At 37.0% G+C, this 17,194-nt stretch overlaps 2 protein-coding genes across 3 annotated transcripts; one reads left to right on the top strand and one right to left on the bottom strand.

The window, feature by feature from the left end:
* Nucleotides 1-4,528: 4,528 nt before the first annotated feature.
* LOC137389596 (virulence metalloprotease-like) lies at nucleotides 4,529-13,725 on the bottom strand. 2 transcript variants are annotated; one of them, XM_068075651.1, is made up of 11 exons: nucleotides 13,589-13,725; nucleotides 7,685-7,879; nucleotides 7,206-7,381; nucleotides 6,916-7,021; nucleotides 6,523-6,701; nucleotides 6,186-6,381; nucleotides 5,996-6,089; nucleotides 5,725-5,864; nucleotides 5,351-5,470; nucleotides 5,078-5,205; nucleotides 4,529-4,977 (listed from the first exon to the last, which is right to left on the bottom strand). In XM_068075651.1, exons 1-11 carry the CDS (start codon nucleotides 13,596-13,598, stop codon nucleotides 4,813-4,815), a joined length of 1,509 nt encoding a protein of 502 aa, XP_067931752.1. In that variant the 5' UTR covers nucleotides 13,599-13,725; the 3' UTR covers nucleotides 4,529-4,812. The 2 variants fall into 2 exon arrangements, with proteins under 2 accessions (XP_067931752.1, XP_067931751.1); XM_068075650.1 differs by lacking the exon at nucleotides 13,589-13,725 and adding an exon at nucleotides 8,711-8,826.
* LOC137389594 (virulence metalloprotease-like) lies at nucleotides 12,638-16,941 on the top strand. The gene is made up of 11 exons (XM_068075648.1): nucleotides 12,638-12,740; nucleotides 13,140-13,334; nucleotides 13,594-13,769; nucleotides 13,963-14,068; nucleotides 14,283-14,461; nucleotides 15,144-15,339; nucleotides 15,436-15,529; nucleotides 15,661-15,800; nucleotides 16,060-16,179; nucleotides 16,328-16,455; nucleotides 16,560-16,941. The coding sequence occupies exons 1-11, from the start codon at nucleotides 12,686-12,688 to the stop codon at nucleotides 16,722-16,724; spliced, it is 1,554 nt and encodes a 517-aa protein (XP_067931749.1). The 5' UTR covers nucleotides 12,638-12,685; the 3' UTR covers nucleotides 16,725-16,941.
* Nucleotides 16,942-17,194: the final 253 nt, after the last annotated feature.

Genomic DNA, 17,194 nt, shown 5'->3' with positions numbered 1-17,194 from the left:
CATTTCCACATATTTGGCACCTACAACACGACAGAGTAAAACATGTGGTGAATCTTTTGATACTAAATAACTGTAATTATGAATTTTGTTGCAAGTCAACCATTAACAAAAATAGCTACCAGCCAGTGACCATCATTAAGAATGTACCTAAGAGCATCAACAAAAGATTATCAAATATATCCTCAAATAAGGCATTATTTAACAAAGCGTCGCAACCATACCGAGAGGCACCCAAACAAAGCGGATACCAGCCTGTGCTAGAATATAAACCACAGGGGAAAATAAAAAAACAGGTAAACATGTCGCGGAAACATTGCTTGGTTCAACCCGAAGTACAACGCATGTATTAGTATGTAAATAGCTAAGAGGTTCTTTTGTTTATTAGAAACCTGTTTTCATAACGACCACCAATTACGTAAGCTGCTCAACAGAAACACTATAAAGATAAGTCACAGCTGTGTGCCAAATGTCGAGCAGCAGATATCCGTATGCAACAAATTGTTATTACAACAGAGTACTGCGAATGAAGATGATGGTGAAAGAAGATGTAGCTGTGGAGCAGGTGAAATGTGGTGCCCCTTCGGAGGAGAATGTTTAGTTGAATCAGCTATATACCAAGCCTCTGTAAAAACGCAAAAATTGTATATACCGTAAGGTTAACAGTAGGTGCATTTAAAAACAGGTCCAACAACCATGAGCACTCTATTAGGATTGAAAATAAAAGAACTGTTCCTTTGTATGCCATTTCAGCCAATTCATATGGAGCCTGAAAGATGCAGGAGAGATGCGATAGAATCATACAATATAATGTTATTGAACAGAGACTTCTAACGAACATTATCACAGCCATTAACAACATACTCTCAATAATTAATAATTGACTAATGTATTGTATAGGCAGGTTGAAGGTTTATAAAGATGTAGATAGATATCTTCATATCTAACCTTCTACAACTCAAGCTATAGCAAAACTAAATACATTGCCATTGCGTTTGGTACTACTAGCTGCCATGTATGTGAGATATTATAATGACGATGAAGGATGATCACATCTACATACCTGATGAAGGGGAATAAGATAATGTTATGACAGTTATATATGATCGGTGGTATTTCATCGCTTAAAGTTTGTTTTTATATAACATGTAGGACAATAAGCCATTTAATGGACTATACTGTCAATATACTGTCAACGTTACTGATGTTGGTCTTTGGTGAAGAGCACAACGCTACTGACTTTGGTCTATGGTGAAGAGCACAACGCTACTGATGTTGGTCTATGATGAAGAGCACAACGCTACTGATGTTGGTCTGTGGTGAAGAGCACAACGCTACTGATGTTGGTCTATGGTGAAGAGTACAACGTTAATGATGTTGGTCTATGGTGAAGAGCACAACGCTACTGATGTTGGTCTATGGTGGAGAGCACAACGCTACTGAAGTTGGTCTATGGTGAAGAGCACAACGCTACTGATGTTGGTCTATGGTGAAGAGCACAACGCTATTGATGTTGGTCTATGGTGGAGAGCACAACGCTACTGAAGTTGGTCTATGGTGAAGAGCACAACGCTACTGATGTTGGTCTATGATGAAGAGCACAACGCTACTGATGTTGATCTGTGGTGAAGAGCACAACGCTACTGATGTTGGTCTGTGGTGAAGAGCACAACGCTACTGATGTTGCTCTATGGTGAAGAGCACAACGCTACTGATGTTGGTCTTTGGTGAAGAGCACAACGCTACTGATTTTAGTCTATGGTGAAGAGCACAACGCTACTGATGTTGGTCAATGGTGAAGAGCACAACGCTACTGATGTTGGTCTATGGTGAAGAGAACAACGCTACTGATGTTGGTCAATGGTGCAGAGCACAACGTTAATGATGTTGGTCTATGGTGAAGAGCGCAATGCTACTGATTTTGGTCTATGGTGAAGAGCACAACGCTACTGATGTTGGTCTATGGTGAAGAGCACAACGCTACTGATGTTGGTCTATGGTGAAAAGCACAACGCTACTGATGTTGGTCTGTGGTGAAGAGCACAACGCTACTGATGTTGGTCTGTGGTGAAGAGCACAACGCTACTGATGTTGCTCTATGGTGAAGAGCACAACACTACTGATGTTGGTCTTTGGTGAAGAGCACAACGCTACTGATTTTAGTCTATGGTGAAGAGCACAACGCTACTGATTTTGGTCTATGGTGAAGAGCACAACGCTACTGATGTTGGTCAATGGTGAAGAGCACAACGCTACTGAAGTTGGTCTATGGTGAAGAGCACAACGCTACTGATGTTGGTCTATGGTGAAGAGAACAACGCTACTGATGTTGGTCAATGGTGCAGAGCACAACGTTAATGATGTTGGTCTATGGTGAAGAGCGCAATGCTACTGATTTTGGTCTATGGTGAAGAGCACAACGCTACTGATGTTGGTCTATGGTGAAGAGCACAACGCTACTGATGTTGGTCTATGGTGAAAAGCACAACGCTACTGATGTTGGTCTGTGGTGAAGAGCACAACGCTACTGATGTTGGTCTGTGGTGAAGAGCACAACGCTACTGATGTTGCTCTATGGTGAAGAGCACAACACTACTGATGTTGGTCTTTGGTGAAGAGCACAACGCTACTGATTTTAGTCTATGGTGAAGAGCACAACGCTACTGATTTTGGTCTATGGTGAAGAGCACAACGCTACTGATGTTGGTCAATGGTGAAGAGCACAACGCTACTGAAGTTGGTCTATGGTGAAGAGCACAACGCTACTGATGTTGGTCTATGGTGAAGAGAACAACGCTACTGATGTTGGTCAATGGTGCAGAGCACAACGTTAATGATGTTGGTCTATGGTGAAGAGCGCAATGCTACTGATTTTGGTCTATGGTGAAGAGCACAACGCTACTGATGTTGGTCTATGGTGAAGAGCACAACGCTACTGATGTTGGTCTATGGTGAAAAGCACAACGCTACTGATTTTGGTCTATGGTGAAGAGCACAACGCTACTGAAGTTGGTCTATGGTGAAGAGCACAACACTACTGATTTTGGTCTATGGTGAAGAGCACAACGCTACTGATGTTGGTCTATGGTGAAGAGCACAATGCTACTGATGTTGGTCTATGGTGAAGAGCACAACGTTACTGATGTTGGTCTATGGTGAAGAGCACAACGCTACTGATGTTGGTCTATGGTGAAGAGCACAACGTTACTGATGTTGGTCTATGGTGAAGAGCACAACGCTACTGATGTTGGTCTATGGTGAAGAGCACAACGCTACTGATGTCGGTCAATGGTGAAGAGCACAACGCTACTGATGTTGGTCTATGGTGGAGAGCACAACGCTACTGATTTTGGTCTATGGTGAAGAGCACAACGCTACTGATGTTGGTCTATGGTGAAGAGCACAACGCTACTGATGTTGGTCTGTGGTGAAAAGCACAACGCTACTGATTTTGGTCTATGGTGAAGAGCACAACGCTACTGAAGTTGGTCTATGGTGAAGAGCACAACACTACTGATTTTGGTCTATGGTGAAGAGCACAACGCTACTGATGTTGGTCTATGGTGAAGAGCACAATGCTACTGATGTTGGTCTATGGTGAAGAGCACAACGTTACTGATGTTGGTCTATGGTGAAGAGCACAACGCTACTGAAGCTGGTCTATGGTGAAGAGCACAACGCTACTGATTTTGGTCTATGGTGAAGAGCACAACGCTACTGATGTTGGTCTATGGTGAAGAGCACAACGTTACTGATGTTGGTCTATGGTGAAGAGCACAACGCTACTGATGTTGGTCTATGGTGAAGAGCACAACGCTACTGATGTCGGTCAATGGTGAAGAGCACAACGCTACTGATGTTGGTCTATGGTGAAGAGCACAACGCTACTGATGTTGGTCTATGGTGGAGAGCACAACGCTACTGATTTTGGTCTATGGTGAAGAGCACAACGCTACTGATGTTGGTCTATGGTGAAGAGCACAACGCTACTGATGTTGGTCTATGGTGAAGAGCACAACGCTACTGATGTTGGTCTATGGTGAAGAGCACAACGCTCCTGATGTTGGTCTATGGTGAAGAGCACAACGCTACTGATGTTGGTCTATGGTGAAGAGCACAATGCTACTGATGTTGGTCTTTGGTGAAGAGCACAATCGCTTTACTATTATCCTTTTTGTTTATTTTAATATCACTGCATTAGCCGGTATGTAGGGGATAGCAGGCAGGTATGTCCTTGTTTTTAACTTCATTGACTTTTAGGAAGCCAAGCTATACAATTTGCTTTAAATATGAATGCAAACTGCCTAACCTTAGTTTCTAACCTTAGTTCATTGCAGGGATGTTTGAGAATTCATTTGATAGTTTTTAAATTTAGCAGTGTTTGATTTCATAAAAATTTCAAAATTATACGTGTCAAGTAAAGCTAGTACCACATACTGTACGACTATTGTTGTTCTTCATGAAGTTCAACGAGAGAACGATCTTGTTTATGAATGTTAAAACATTAGATAATTAAAATATAAGATAATAAGATGTTTAAAATATGTTTATTACAGTGTAAATACGTAGTTCCGTGTAAACATCGTATCAGGCATTAGGAAGTCTTCAGATTAAGTGACAAAAGAAAAAGCAATCAATGGTTATTACAAAAATATCAAACAGATCGTGTTATCTAAAATAGTTCAATATGTGAAAACACAATCACATAATACTTTAATACTGATAAAGACTGACTAGATAATCTATTTTGATTGGCTGAGAGATTCAAGAGTTGTGCTAGAAAGGGAGTTCTGTAGAAATAATACTTAATGCAGACTAGTTACTCCTGCACTTGCCACATGATACACCTACAACTTGGAAGGCAGCAGTCACATCATGTACATTGTAGCCTCTGTCAGCGGCAGCTGACTCTACTCCACATGCCCCACAATGCATCGTACTTGTAGGGTTCCAGTAAAACAGGTTGGCATCAGTGAAGATCTACAAATGTGTACAATAGTGTGTCAGCATTTTTATACATGTGTGTTTGAACGGTGTTTGTCATGTATATATGTATATATATAGATGATGAGTTGTTTACCTCAAATGCCATTTTATAATCCCAGTTTTCTGAGTTTTTAAGAGTGCACCAGGCCTTGTTGTAGATTCCTGAACTAGAGTGGACACCCATCTTATCATTGTAGTCATTCAGGTGACCAGCAGCATTCCCTATATTAAAAGAGGATGTTCTTAGATTATATCAGCGCTTTAGAAGAAGAGAAGATAAATCCTAATGTAGAGCATCTATCAGTAATACAGAGAGTACAGGGCCATTCGGTGAGACATCTGATGTATGATAGCCATGATAACTTACCGATAGAAGGAGGGTCACACATGCTTCTCATAGCCTTGCCCAGATAGTTTCCAGGTCTCATGATATCAGTAGCCAGGAGTCCGTCATGTCTGTTCTTATAATGGATATCACACGTCTCACCTACAGTACATACAATTGCTATTAACTCTATTAAGTAGATGTATTTATAGTTGCCAAAGAAACGCTTTTCTGTAAGTAATAAGTTGTTTTAGTAAATTAGGAAAAATATCATTTGCTACATGGTAGATACTATAGAACACAATAATATAAACCGCTTGTATTATATTCAAGCATTCATTTCAAGGTAAATCAACAGTGTAAATAACAAGCTCCGCCTCACATATAACACCAAAATATCACTATTTAGATATTACCAAGGATGTCAGAGTAGGCCTCATTCATGCCTCCTGATTGTTTGTGATACTCCATGGCACCTCCATGCCAAGAAGTAATAGCATGTCCAACCTCGTGGCAGACTATGTCCAGACTGGTCAATGGATAGAAGACGCTTTTACTATAAATAAAAAATATATCTGTGCATTTAGAAATTGTAAGCTGACCACTTGGTTGCTATGGTAACATGAAATGGTTGCCTGAATACAAAATTACATGAAGACACAGGATAGAGTCATACTGGATACTCACCCATCACCGAACTTGAAGGAGTCACCATCAAAGAAGGCATTCTCATACTGATGGTCATAGTGTACGTAGAACCTGAGATAAGAGCTGCTTGTTTCTATAAATAGATCAGACATAACCAGGTAATCATACAACAAAAGGTGTGGTTATATTTTATGTTATACTAAGTGGTAGGTAAGTACATGACACTCACCGTGTGGTTCAACTACATTGTCCATCAAATCCCTCCACAAGTCAACGAATTGTGTTGCATGCAGGAAAGCTTCATTTCTCGGGCTATAAGCCCCTGTCCAACTCAGTAGATCCCACCCTGCTTCATCAGCTTTATCACAGACAAACTTAGAAGTAGTGGCTGAAGAAATTTGTCGTCTGTTCCAGATGTCATATACCTGAAATAAAGTTTTGGAGTTATCCCTTCTACATCAATTTATTCTTTTGTAATCACTGCTATAAATAGCCAGCCAATAGAGTAAAATAGTTCTGCGTATAACATCCATAAAGTGAGACTAATTAATGATGGCTAATCTCACCTCAATACGTCTCTCATCATCTCGATGTACGCAGTAATCAGAACTGCTGGACTCCTTTTTAACATCGATGGTGACAAAGTCTCTACCAATATTCTCATTACCAATGATAGCTGGGATCTTGTGAAACTGGATGTTGTTCCAAGTTCTCTCGATGTCACCGGTATGAGCATTCACCAAAGCTGTGAACAGTGTAAGTTTATGGCAGAGCTGAACAGTACATATCCTGTTAGTCTGAGTAAGATATTACGTAGGTAAATACTGTCATTAACTTGTCCGTTTAAATAAATTTTCATGGTTCTGTTGACTTATTTCTGCAGTCTGTCATATCTAAGATATCACAAAATATGCAAAATATTTTAAAACTATTGCAGTTATAATATTAATTATATTTACCTATAATGCTTGCAGGAATTGGTCCAGATTCTTTCTCCTTCTGCACATGATTTTTCCAGTCAACCTTATAATCAATCTTCCAGATTAACTTGTCCCAGCCATCATCCTGCATCATGCCACACAATACTTATTTACCTGCTGTACAGTTTTAGGGCTAGACCATAAACGATGAACAAAGAAGATTAGCAGCTGTTCTTACATACATATAAACATAAACAGCTGACATCTTAAGGTGGAATACTTGGAGAGACAAACATGTAAGTTGTTTACTAAACTCTTACTCTACTTACAGATGTTAATATTTGTAGCACAGCTTGCTTCATATCAAATGTCAGCAAGGACTCGCTTAGACTGTGATTCCACTTTTTCTTCACAGAATCAAATGCGGTACGTTCGTCTACTATCGGATTCGTGTCCACAAGAGTTGCTGTCTGGGAGACAAAACCTTGCACTTGCTGAATATATCCTAAAAAAAGCCCATATGACTGTGCAGTCCATTTGCTGTATGGAACAATCGCATATTCGCAAGCAATTTGTAGTGCACAAGAATCTCTGATGTCACAGCTTCTTATCTGGTAGGAATTTCCAATGGATAAATATTAAGAAAACATGAATAATATTGCTCCAAACTCATTTAATTGTGGTTATGGCACTTCCAAATTTTCCATTTATTATTAGCATTTTATCAGGCCCCAGCAACAGCACAAATTTTAGCCTCTTACTTGGTGTTTCTACAAATATCTATTTTTGGGAGATTTATGTCTCTTACCAAGTTCATCATTATGCGTTGTAAGAACAGACCCATATACGGGGATCCCTTCAATTGTTTGAGTCCATTTCGTTACATTCTTCTTTACCAAAACCTTGATGAATCCATTTCTACTGTCTTCTAAACCGGCGGCAGCACCTGGAGTCAGCAGTCCAGGTACTTTTTTTGCTGATATATAGGTTCCTTGGCTGCTTCCTACAAATGGTAAATAGTGTGTTGAGATATTCAAGTTACTAACATGTTAATATGGTAGAAATAGTAGGGTAAGTTACTAGCATGTTACTAAGGTAGAATTAGTAGGGTAAGTTCCTAGCATGTTACTATGGTAGAATTAATAAGGTAAGTTACTAGCATATTACTATGGTAGAATTAATAGGGTAAGTTACTAGCGTGTTACTATGGTAGAATTAGTAGGGTAAGTTACTAGAATATTGCTATGGTAGAATTAATAGGGTAAGTTACTAACATGTTACTATGGTAGAATTAGTAGGGTAAGTTACTAGAATATTACTATGGTAGAATTAATAGGGTAAGTTACTAGCATATTACTATGGTAGAATTAAAAGGGTGATTTAAACTCTACATTCGGCCTTGGCAAAAGAAACAAAGCAAGTTGAGCTATTGTAGATATCAACTGTGGTTAAATTATTTAACTCTATGTTAGCCATCAGTTTAAGACCAACATTTTATCTCTAGAAAAGGGGAACAACTCCAGCCCTCCTCCCCTTTTTGCACGCTGCTTAAACTCAAAGCGAGTACTATAATGCTTACAAAGACATAACTTGTGGCACTGTCTGCCAAGAAAAAATCACAACATCAGTCAGGGATGTTGTGATTTTAACTACAAACTAATTGATTCAATATTTTTGCCACAAAATTTTATACAATTAAATTGAAAATTGCATTTGAAGTTTAACAAAAGTTGTACTTGAATTTCTTTAAGTTTTTATGTAATCTTATTATTATTTCAACAGTAGCAAGTTTGATACCGCCGTGTTGATATCTCAAGCAGCACCCTCTACTCACCAAACAAAGCAGACAGCGATAAAGCTGCCAGCAAAGCGTTCACAAAATTCATCGCACAATGTAAACGTTGTCAGCTTAAAGTAGTTGCAGAATTTTACTAAGAGTTATAAAGTTGGTTCTGACTTTAACATGAACTCGCCTGCTTTTATAGTATCACAGCTTTTGCAACATTAGCCTGGGATCCCTTAGTAAATGCAGCTTACTTACCAAAGGTGATTACTGTAAAGCTAGCAAAGTTGAACAAAAACTATGTTGATATTTGCTAGAGATAAGAGCCACCAAGCATGACGGAATTGGCAAAAATGCATGCAATATGTTACTAAAGTGAGTCACAGCTGCAGAACTAAAACGAGTCAACGATGCTTTGTACAACTCTAAATACTTGTTTTGCACTCTTTGAAATTTCGTAACCGTAATGATTGATTTGCAAGAGCTGAAAACTCAACTGTTTACTTCAGCTAACCTGTCTACTGTGATGGGGTGTTTATATACCCACCCGTACCATCCCTTATGGCTGTTGTTGAGAAATTCTCTTTCAAAATACCTCATATAGTGGCCTGCAATATTTTTTGCAAGAACTGCTGCACCTAATAATTCCGCAGTCCGTATGCTGAAATCTATCCACCAAGAAAGACTGTGTATATATTGTTCGTCTGCTTGTTTACAACCCTGTGGTCATTTGTTTTCATTTCATCAATTACTAGGAAATTCTTACAGCCCCTGAAACATGACATCATTCTGGTATTTATTACATGTACAGAGTTCTCTTTTTATTTGCTAATTTTCTATGAAAAAGTTCTGTAATTTCTTAAAAAGACACTACAACATTTTTCAAGTTGTTTTGTACGGTTAAATGTTGTTGTTTACCTGCAAAGTTTAAAAACTTCACAAACAAAAAATTTGAAAAATTTGTGTTTTGTGGTGGTATTATTAACAAAGATAGCGTACTTAGAATGCTCTACTTGAGTACATACATTGTAGTTGAATTCACAGATTGGTAGCCCATCAAGACTAACAATTTGTTTATAATCTTATATCAGAAATACATATTGTCAGCAAAACATGTATCTCTGCTTAGCTAATTATTTATGTAATATTTATTCCTATATTTATTGACATATATCTAAGAGTCATGAAAGTATTACGAACTAATCTACAAAAAGAAATCATATCTATAGTCTAATTTTATGCCAACGAAAGCACTTTGTGTTTGCCTCATGATTTTTATGGCGCCGACACAAATTATATTTAGAATATACTGAAAACAATTTGTCAATCAGTTCAATAATGAAGCATGAGCTGATATCATTTAAAGTGACAATAAAACTTCACTATTCAACATATAAGTTATTATAAATTAGAGATACAGCATCAAGCTTCAAGAGTGAACTACAAGGCTGTGCAGCGGCTTACGGAGAGTATTAGCTTCTATGTGATTTACATCACAATAAAACACTAGTCTGTTGAGGCTATTAGATTCACCCTCTTCACCAATCTCACAATCACTGGCTTTAGTTGTGTTTGTTACAAGTAGGAAGCTAGTCATCATGTGTATATAATTGAGCACGAATGACCTATATGTATTGCCTAACTGTAGTCTTTGCTGTCTAAATTACAAGTGGCAAAACAAACAGGATTACTTTACTTTGAGTAATACATCATGTAAGACGTAACATCATATCAAAGAGATGGTGTGATGTTAGAAGGAAGATAACTAAAATAAGGCTGACTATTTATACTCAATGTAAACTAGCAAACAAGTTAACTTTGTAAGACATAAACTAAACACTTTTGGTAACAAGTGAAATTTAGCCAAACCTTTAATTAGATTTTACAATAAGTTATCCAAGTGTCCATTTGTAAATCAACCTATCATGTTGCGTGTAATCGTATTGCTCAGGTCTGATTGTTGGTTTGTTGTTTATATAAATACTGCAGAGTGTAAGGTAAACTAAAAAATCTCTCAATTGTTATAGCATACAATAATATTTGCTGTCAGTAGTAAAAGCAGCGAGACAACAAGCAATCATTGAATGACAAAAATGAGAGGGCGTTGGAAAGCTCAATAACCCCAGGTGTGGCCTTGCATGCCTCCCTAATTCTATTTCAACCAATGAATGCTCACTAAAATGCTAGAGACTTTAAAACAATAATAAAAAACTGTTATATAGTTTATTCCAGTAAAAGATGATGAGCTCCCATTCACAAGTAGGCCTTCTTAACATGAACATAAAAAGATAAAAAATATTACTTTTCATATAGATATTCACTCAGTTTTAAATGCTGCTTTACCCACAATTCAGTGCTGACTTAGACTTAGTCATGCTTCCTTAAATAGTTTTATTTGTGTTAATAAAAACTTTGGTATATCTGACACATCTGTGAACCTGAAACAGGGTAGCCTGAGTTTCTCTGAGACTAAATCTGAGTTATAGAGACTTTAATATTTATTAGCTATCAATGTTTCACTAGAACCCAGTCAGTAGACTTTTTCTATTGCAATTTTTTGCATGGTATATAGGATAAATCTTTTAATAAGCTTACTTAACATCTTCAGCTTTTTCTTGTGGAGCTTTCAATCCTTGAATATGTTTTCTCTCACTCGAAATCAAACAATACAACATGGGAAACTGTGGTTTATATAAGGTTCTATTATATGTAAACTAATAAGAATTTAAGGTGCGCTTGTAAACTACTTGAAAATTATATAATCAATATTCCTATTTCAGAATGTAAATAGAATAATAGTTCAATTTTTCTCAGTATTTATAACAAAAAGCTTTAACAGAATGGTTATATGAAATAATGCTTCCACAATTTTTGCTTATTATTTGGCTGCAAAAAAGATTTTAAAAATAAGATTCAAATACAATGTTTAAAGTTTGAGCTTCTTTACATAAAATTCGACAACAAAAATGGTGTCATGAAAGAGGGACATTTCTACATGGAACATGACAGTACTGTCTATCATTTCTCATCCTTGGCTTCGTTTTACAAGAAAACAGATTGTACTTCTAATAGCTGGTATAAAATGCATGAGAGTATAATTCACTGAGCCATGACATTGGCCGAGTTCTATACTATAGCTTATGAAAGGTTTGAGTTTATGCTTCCTTTACTATTTTAGTAAATAAAATTGCTCGGCTGGTCTGCCTTAAACATCTGAGAAGAAAGCTAAATGTTGTAGCCCCGAGAGAGTCTTGCATATAAGTACTGGAAGCAGAAATGATTTATTTAAAAACTCTTAAAAACACCATCACATGCACTGAAAATATACAGCTAAGAACTTTATACTAAAGTCAGTTATTAAAATAGTTTAGGAAAGCATTTTTAATTTGACATAATCTTGTTTAGAATGAACTCTTATATGGTAGTAAGCAACAATTTATGGTCATGAAATCTAACAACAGTATAATCATATGCTAGTATTTCCAACAAATCCGGCTGATTGCAAATCAAAATTGTGGTTTGTTGTTTTGCACTCATTAATTAGAACAAGCCTCTGATGAAGGAAAACTTACACCAGATTGCGGGAGGGCATATAAACAGCCCATCTCATTGGACTAAATAGTGAAAAAGTGGACACATCAAACATCCTTATCAGGAATACATGTAAACATAATATATGTCAACACTTGCACTTTTTCAAAGCGACTACAGTACGTATTCACTTGTTGACTTGTTTATCCCTCCTGGTACTCTCCTATGACAAGGTATTGCAGGTGCCATGTGTCACTAGGCCTTTTACTTTCACAATATTTGTGGTCAACTATCTCTGCTGAACATAGCAAAATTTTCTCCAATCAACACCAGTTAGCTACAATGACCAAAGACTAGGAAACCAAATTGAAAGACCACGGGCTAAAAACTGCGCAATACTTTTCTGCTATAAAAGCGTGAGTGTTTTAGATTAAACTCATAACTGATTTTACAATACACTGAGATAGAGCCAACTATTACTACCACTTGACAAGCATGAAAACACTTGTCACTGTTTTTCTGGTAGCTGTAGCGCTGTCAGCATCCTTTGGTGAGTAAATAATATTATTTTAAATGGCTAACAGATTATTTGGACAATACTTGCAGGAATTAAAAGCCAATTCATGAAAAAATTGTAGTGCTTTTTAAAATTAAACGAGAAACCACTCATTTTTTTCTCAAAGAACTACATAAAGTAAATCAAATATATTAAATCTTTATTTCATTTAGTGTAGGCCTATTGGTATCTCTGCCACAGTAAAAAATCACAATAAAATGTGAATAAACTTTTTAGGTAATTTATTATAAAAGTTTAATGTAATTATATCTTACTAAACCAGCTATTTATTGTTTTCATCTTGAATATTTCTGTTACTTTTCAAAAACAATTCCTTTAATGAACCTCATGTTAGCTAACCTTAAATTACTATTGAAATGCAATGATTTGTAGGAGGCAGTCAAGGAACCTATATTTCGTCAAAGAGTGTACCAGGACTGCTAACACCAAGTGCTGCCGCTGGTCTAGAAGACAGTAGAAATGGATTCATGAAAGTCTTAGCAAAGAAGAACGTAACAAAATGGACTCAAACGATTGAAGGGATTCCGGTATACGGCTCTGTTCTTACGACGCATAATGACGAACTTGGTAAGGGTCACAACACTTGCACCAAACCTTATGCTAATTTTTTGATTTGGTTAAAAAATCAGATGAATATGTTTGAAAGCATGTACAGAGACCATACTCGCAGCTCACGTGCATTTACAAATTTGCAAATAAGGAATTGACGACTAAACCTTTGCAAGCCTGTTTGTTAGATAGTATTGGAAAATTGCTTCAACTATTGAGTATTTTTTAAAGAACTGCTACCATAGATTTCTATTTACTACTAATATACTTACTGCAGGACATATTCAGCAAGTGCAGGGATTTGTCTCTCAGACAGCAACTCTTGTGGACACGAATCCGATAGTAGACGAACGTACAGCATTTGATTCTGTAAAGAAAGAGTGGAATCACAGTCTAAGCGAGTCCTTGCTGAAATTTGATATGAAGCAAGCTGTGCTACAAATATTAACATCTGTAAGTAGAGTAAGAGTTTAGTAAACAACTTACATGTTTGTCTCTCCAAGTATTCTATAGTAACCACCTTAAGATGTCAGCTGTTTATGTTTATGTGTATGTGAGAACAGCTGCTAATCTTCTTTGTTCATCATTTATGGTCTAGCCCTAAAACTGTACAGCAGGTAAATAAGTATTGTGTGGCATGATGCAGGATGATGGCTGGGACAAGTTAATCTGGAAAATTGATTATAAGGTTGACTGGAAAAATCATGTGCAGAAGGAGAAAGAATCTGGACCAATTCCTGCAAGCATTATAGGTAAATATAATTAATATTATAACTGCAATAGTTTTAAAATATTTTGCATATTTTGTGATATCTTAGATATGACAAACTGCAGAAATAAGTCAACAGGACCATCCAAATTTATTTAAACGGACAAGTTAATGACAGTATTTACCTACGAAATATCTTACTCAGACAGGCAGGATATCTACTGTTCAGTTCTGCCATAAACTTACACTGTTTACAGCTTTGGTGAATGCTCATACCGGTGACATCGAGAGAACTTGGAACAACATCCAGTTTCACAAGATCCCAGCTATCATTGGTAATGAGAATATTGGTAGAGATTTTGTCACCATCGATGTTAAAAAGGAGTCCAGCAGTTCTGATTACTGCATACATCGAGATGATGAGAGACGTATTGAGGTAAGATTAGCCATCATTAATTAATCTCACGTTGTGGATCTTGCTAGGTATATATATCTGATAATATCCATAGACTTTATTGCCAGGCATACACAGAAATAAAGAAACACCTTCATTTAAAAGTTAGAGTGTGAATGTCACATATGTTGATTAAAAATAAATTTTCTGTTTAAAAGCTTTTTCATTATTTTGCAACACCGAGCATTCAGCCAGTCTTTACTATAATAAGGGCCGTGCCTGTTTTTTCATCTGGGCATTAAGACAAAAGATTGCACCTCATAGAAATTAAACTTATACATTCGGCAAATGTACGGATGTGAAGCCAAGTGCACTATTGCTAAGCCACACAGCCAGCTTGTCACAGTTTGGAACAATAGTTTTTATACTCATTATGCATCAGGATCTTTCAAGTCTGCTAGTAGGTCTATAGCGATGTGGCTGCGTGGTGTAGGGATTAGCAGGCCTGTCCGCAAATCTGAAATTTTCCAGTCCTATTCCAGTACAGAGTGTTTTTATTGTTCCTATAACCTTATCTCTATAACTGAACATACCGACCACAAACCAGCAAACAGTTGTATAAATAGAGTCTGATAGACCTTTTACTCATTTGGCTGTCTATCTATGCTGTGATAACAAAAGGATAAATTAACGTAGATAGAATAACTCCAAAATTTTATTTCAGGTATTTGACATCTGGAACAGACGACAAGTTTCATCAGCCACAACGTCTAAGTTTGTCTGTGATAAAGCTGATGAAGCAGGGTGGGATCTACTGAGCTGGACAGGAGCTTATAGTCCGAGAAATGAAGCTTTCCTGCACGCAACACAATTTGTTGACTTGTGGAGAGATTTGATGGACAATGTAGTTGAACCACACGGTGAGTGTCATGTACTTACCTACCACTTAGTATAACATAAAAGATAACAACACCTTTTGTTGTGTGATTACCTGGTTATGTCTGATCTATTTATAGAAACAAGCAGCTCTTATCTCAGGTTCTATGTACACTATGACCATCAGTATGAGAATGCCTTCTTTGATGGTGACTCCTTCAAGTTCGGAGATGGGTGGGTATCCAGTATGACTCTATCCTGTGTCTTCACGTGCTTTTGTATTTAGACAACCATCTCATGTTACCATAGCAACCAAGTGGTCAGCTTACAATTTCTAAATGCACAGATTAATTTTTTATTTATAGTAAAAGCGTCTTCTATCCATTAACCAGTCTGGACATAGTCTGCCACGAGGTTGGACATGCTATTACTTCTTGGCATGGAGGTGCCATGGAGTATCACAAACAATCAGGAGGCATGAATGAGGCCTACTCTGACATTCTTGGTAATGTCTAAATAGTGATACTTTAGTGTTACATGTATATGTGGGGCAGAGCTTGTTACTTACACTGTTCATTTACCTTGAAATGAATGCTTGAGTATAATGCAAGCAGTTTATATTATTGTGTTCTATAGTATCTACCATGTAGCAAATGATATTTGTTCAATTTACTAGAATAACTTATTACTTACAGAAAGGTGTTTCTTTGGCAACTATAAATACATCTACTTAATAAAGTTAATAACAATTGTATGTACTGTAGGTGAGACGTGTGATATCCATTATAAGAACAGACATGATGGACTCCTGGCTACTGACATCATGAGACCTGGAAACTATCTAGGCAAGGCTATGAGAAGCATGTGTGACCCTCCTTCTATCGGTAAGTTATCATGGCTATCATACATCAGATGTCTTACTGAATTATAGCCCTGCACTCTCTGTATTACTGATAGATACTCTACATTAGAATTGATCTTCTCTTCTTCTAAAGCGCTGATATAATCTAATTACATCCTTTTTCAATTTAGGAAATGCTGCTGGTCACCTGAATGACTACAATGATAAGATGGGTGTCCACTCTAGTTCAGGGATCTACAACAAGGCCTGGTGCACTCTTAAAAACTCAGAAAACTGGGACTACAAAATGGTATTTGAGGTAAACAACTCATTATCTATTATACATTATATATGTATACATGACAAACACCGTTCAAACACAAATGTATAAAAATGCTGACACACTATTGTACACATTTGTAGATCTTCACTGATGCCAACCTGTTTTACTGGAACCCTACAAGTACAATGCATTGTGGGGCATGTGGAGTAGAGTCAGCTGCTGCTGACAGAGGCTACAATGTAGAAGATGTCACTGCTGCCTTCCGAGTTGTAGGTGTATCATGTGGCAAATGCAGGAGTAATTAACCAAAATCCTTTCTTCAAATTACTAGCTGGACTGACTTTTCTACATACCTAATCTCTGAACCTCTACGCCAATCAAATATACAATCTAGTCATTGTTTATCCATTCTGAGTGAGATTAATTGGAATATATTTTTAATATTTCATTATAAACCATTTATTGTAATTCAAATATTTTATAGTCTCTCTGTATGAACTGAAAATACATTTAAACAAGGGCCCTGGCAGTATACTTTGCTGTGAGAGATGATCAGGTGTAATAACATTTTGTACAATGATTCGACAGTAACCAGTAAGTACATGTAGTCGGGTGGTGCAGTTGTTGGATTATCAGCCCATCATGTTGATAGTTGGGAGTTTGAATTCTGTGTGAAGCAGTATTTTTTCCCGACTTTCAATAATGAGAAAAAAACCATTAGTTTGTTCAAAAGTAAATCAAAAACTAAATTGGTAGACTTGATCTAGCATTAAAA

This window comes from Watersipora subatra, chromosome 3 (assembly GCF_963576615.1).
Source record: "Watersipora subatra chromosome 3, tzWatSuba1.1, whole genome shotgun sequence".
NCBI lineage: Eukaryota > Metazoa > Bryozoa > Gymnolaemata > Cheilostomatida > Watersiporidae > Watersipora > Watersipora subatra.
This window is presented reverse-complemented; position numbering and strand designations above follow the sequence as displayed.

What these genes read in the sequence shown, in the direction of transcription:
- LOC137389596 (XM_068075650.1), bottom strand. Translation starts at nt 8,762, where the DNA reads ATGAATTTTGTGAACGCTTTGCTGGCAGCTTTATCGCTGTCTGCTTTG. An exon ending in GGCCTACTCTGACATCCTTG is followed by an intron (nt 5,471 to 5,724) that starts GTAATATCTAAA and finishes TATGTACTGTAG; the next exon opens with GTGAGACGTGTGATATCCAT. An exon ending in GTGTGACCCTCCTTCTATCG is followed by an intron (nt 5,206 to 5,350) that starts GTAAGTTATCAT and finishes CTTTTAATATAG; the next exon opens with GGAATGCTGCTGGTCACCTG.
- LOC137389594 (XM_068075648.1), top strand. Translation starts at nt 12,686, where the DNA reads ATGAAAACACTTGTCACTGTTTTTCTGGTAGCTGTAGCGCTGTCAGCA. An exon ending in AGCGCTGTCAGCATCCTTTG is followed by an intron (nt 12,741 to 13,139) that starts GTGAGTAAATAA and finishes AATGATTTGTAG; the next exon opens with GAGGCAGTCAAGGAACCTAT. An exon ending in CAATGTAGTTGAACCACACG is followed by an intron (nt 15,340 to 15,435) that starts GTGAGTGTCATG and finishes ATCTATTTATAG; the next exon opens with AAACAAGCAGCTCTTATCTC.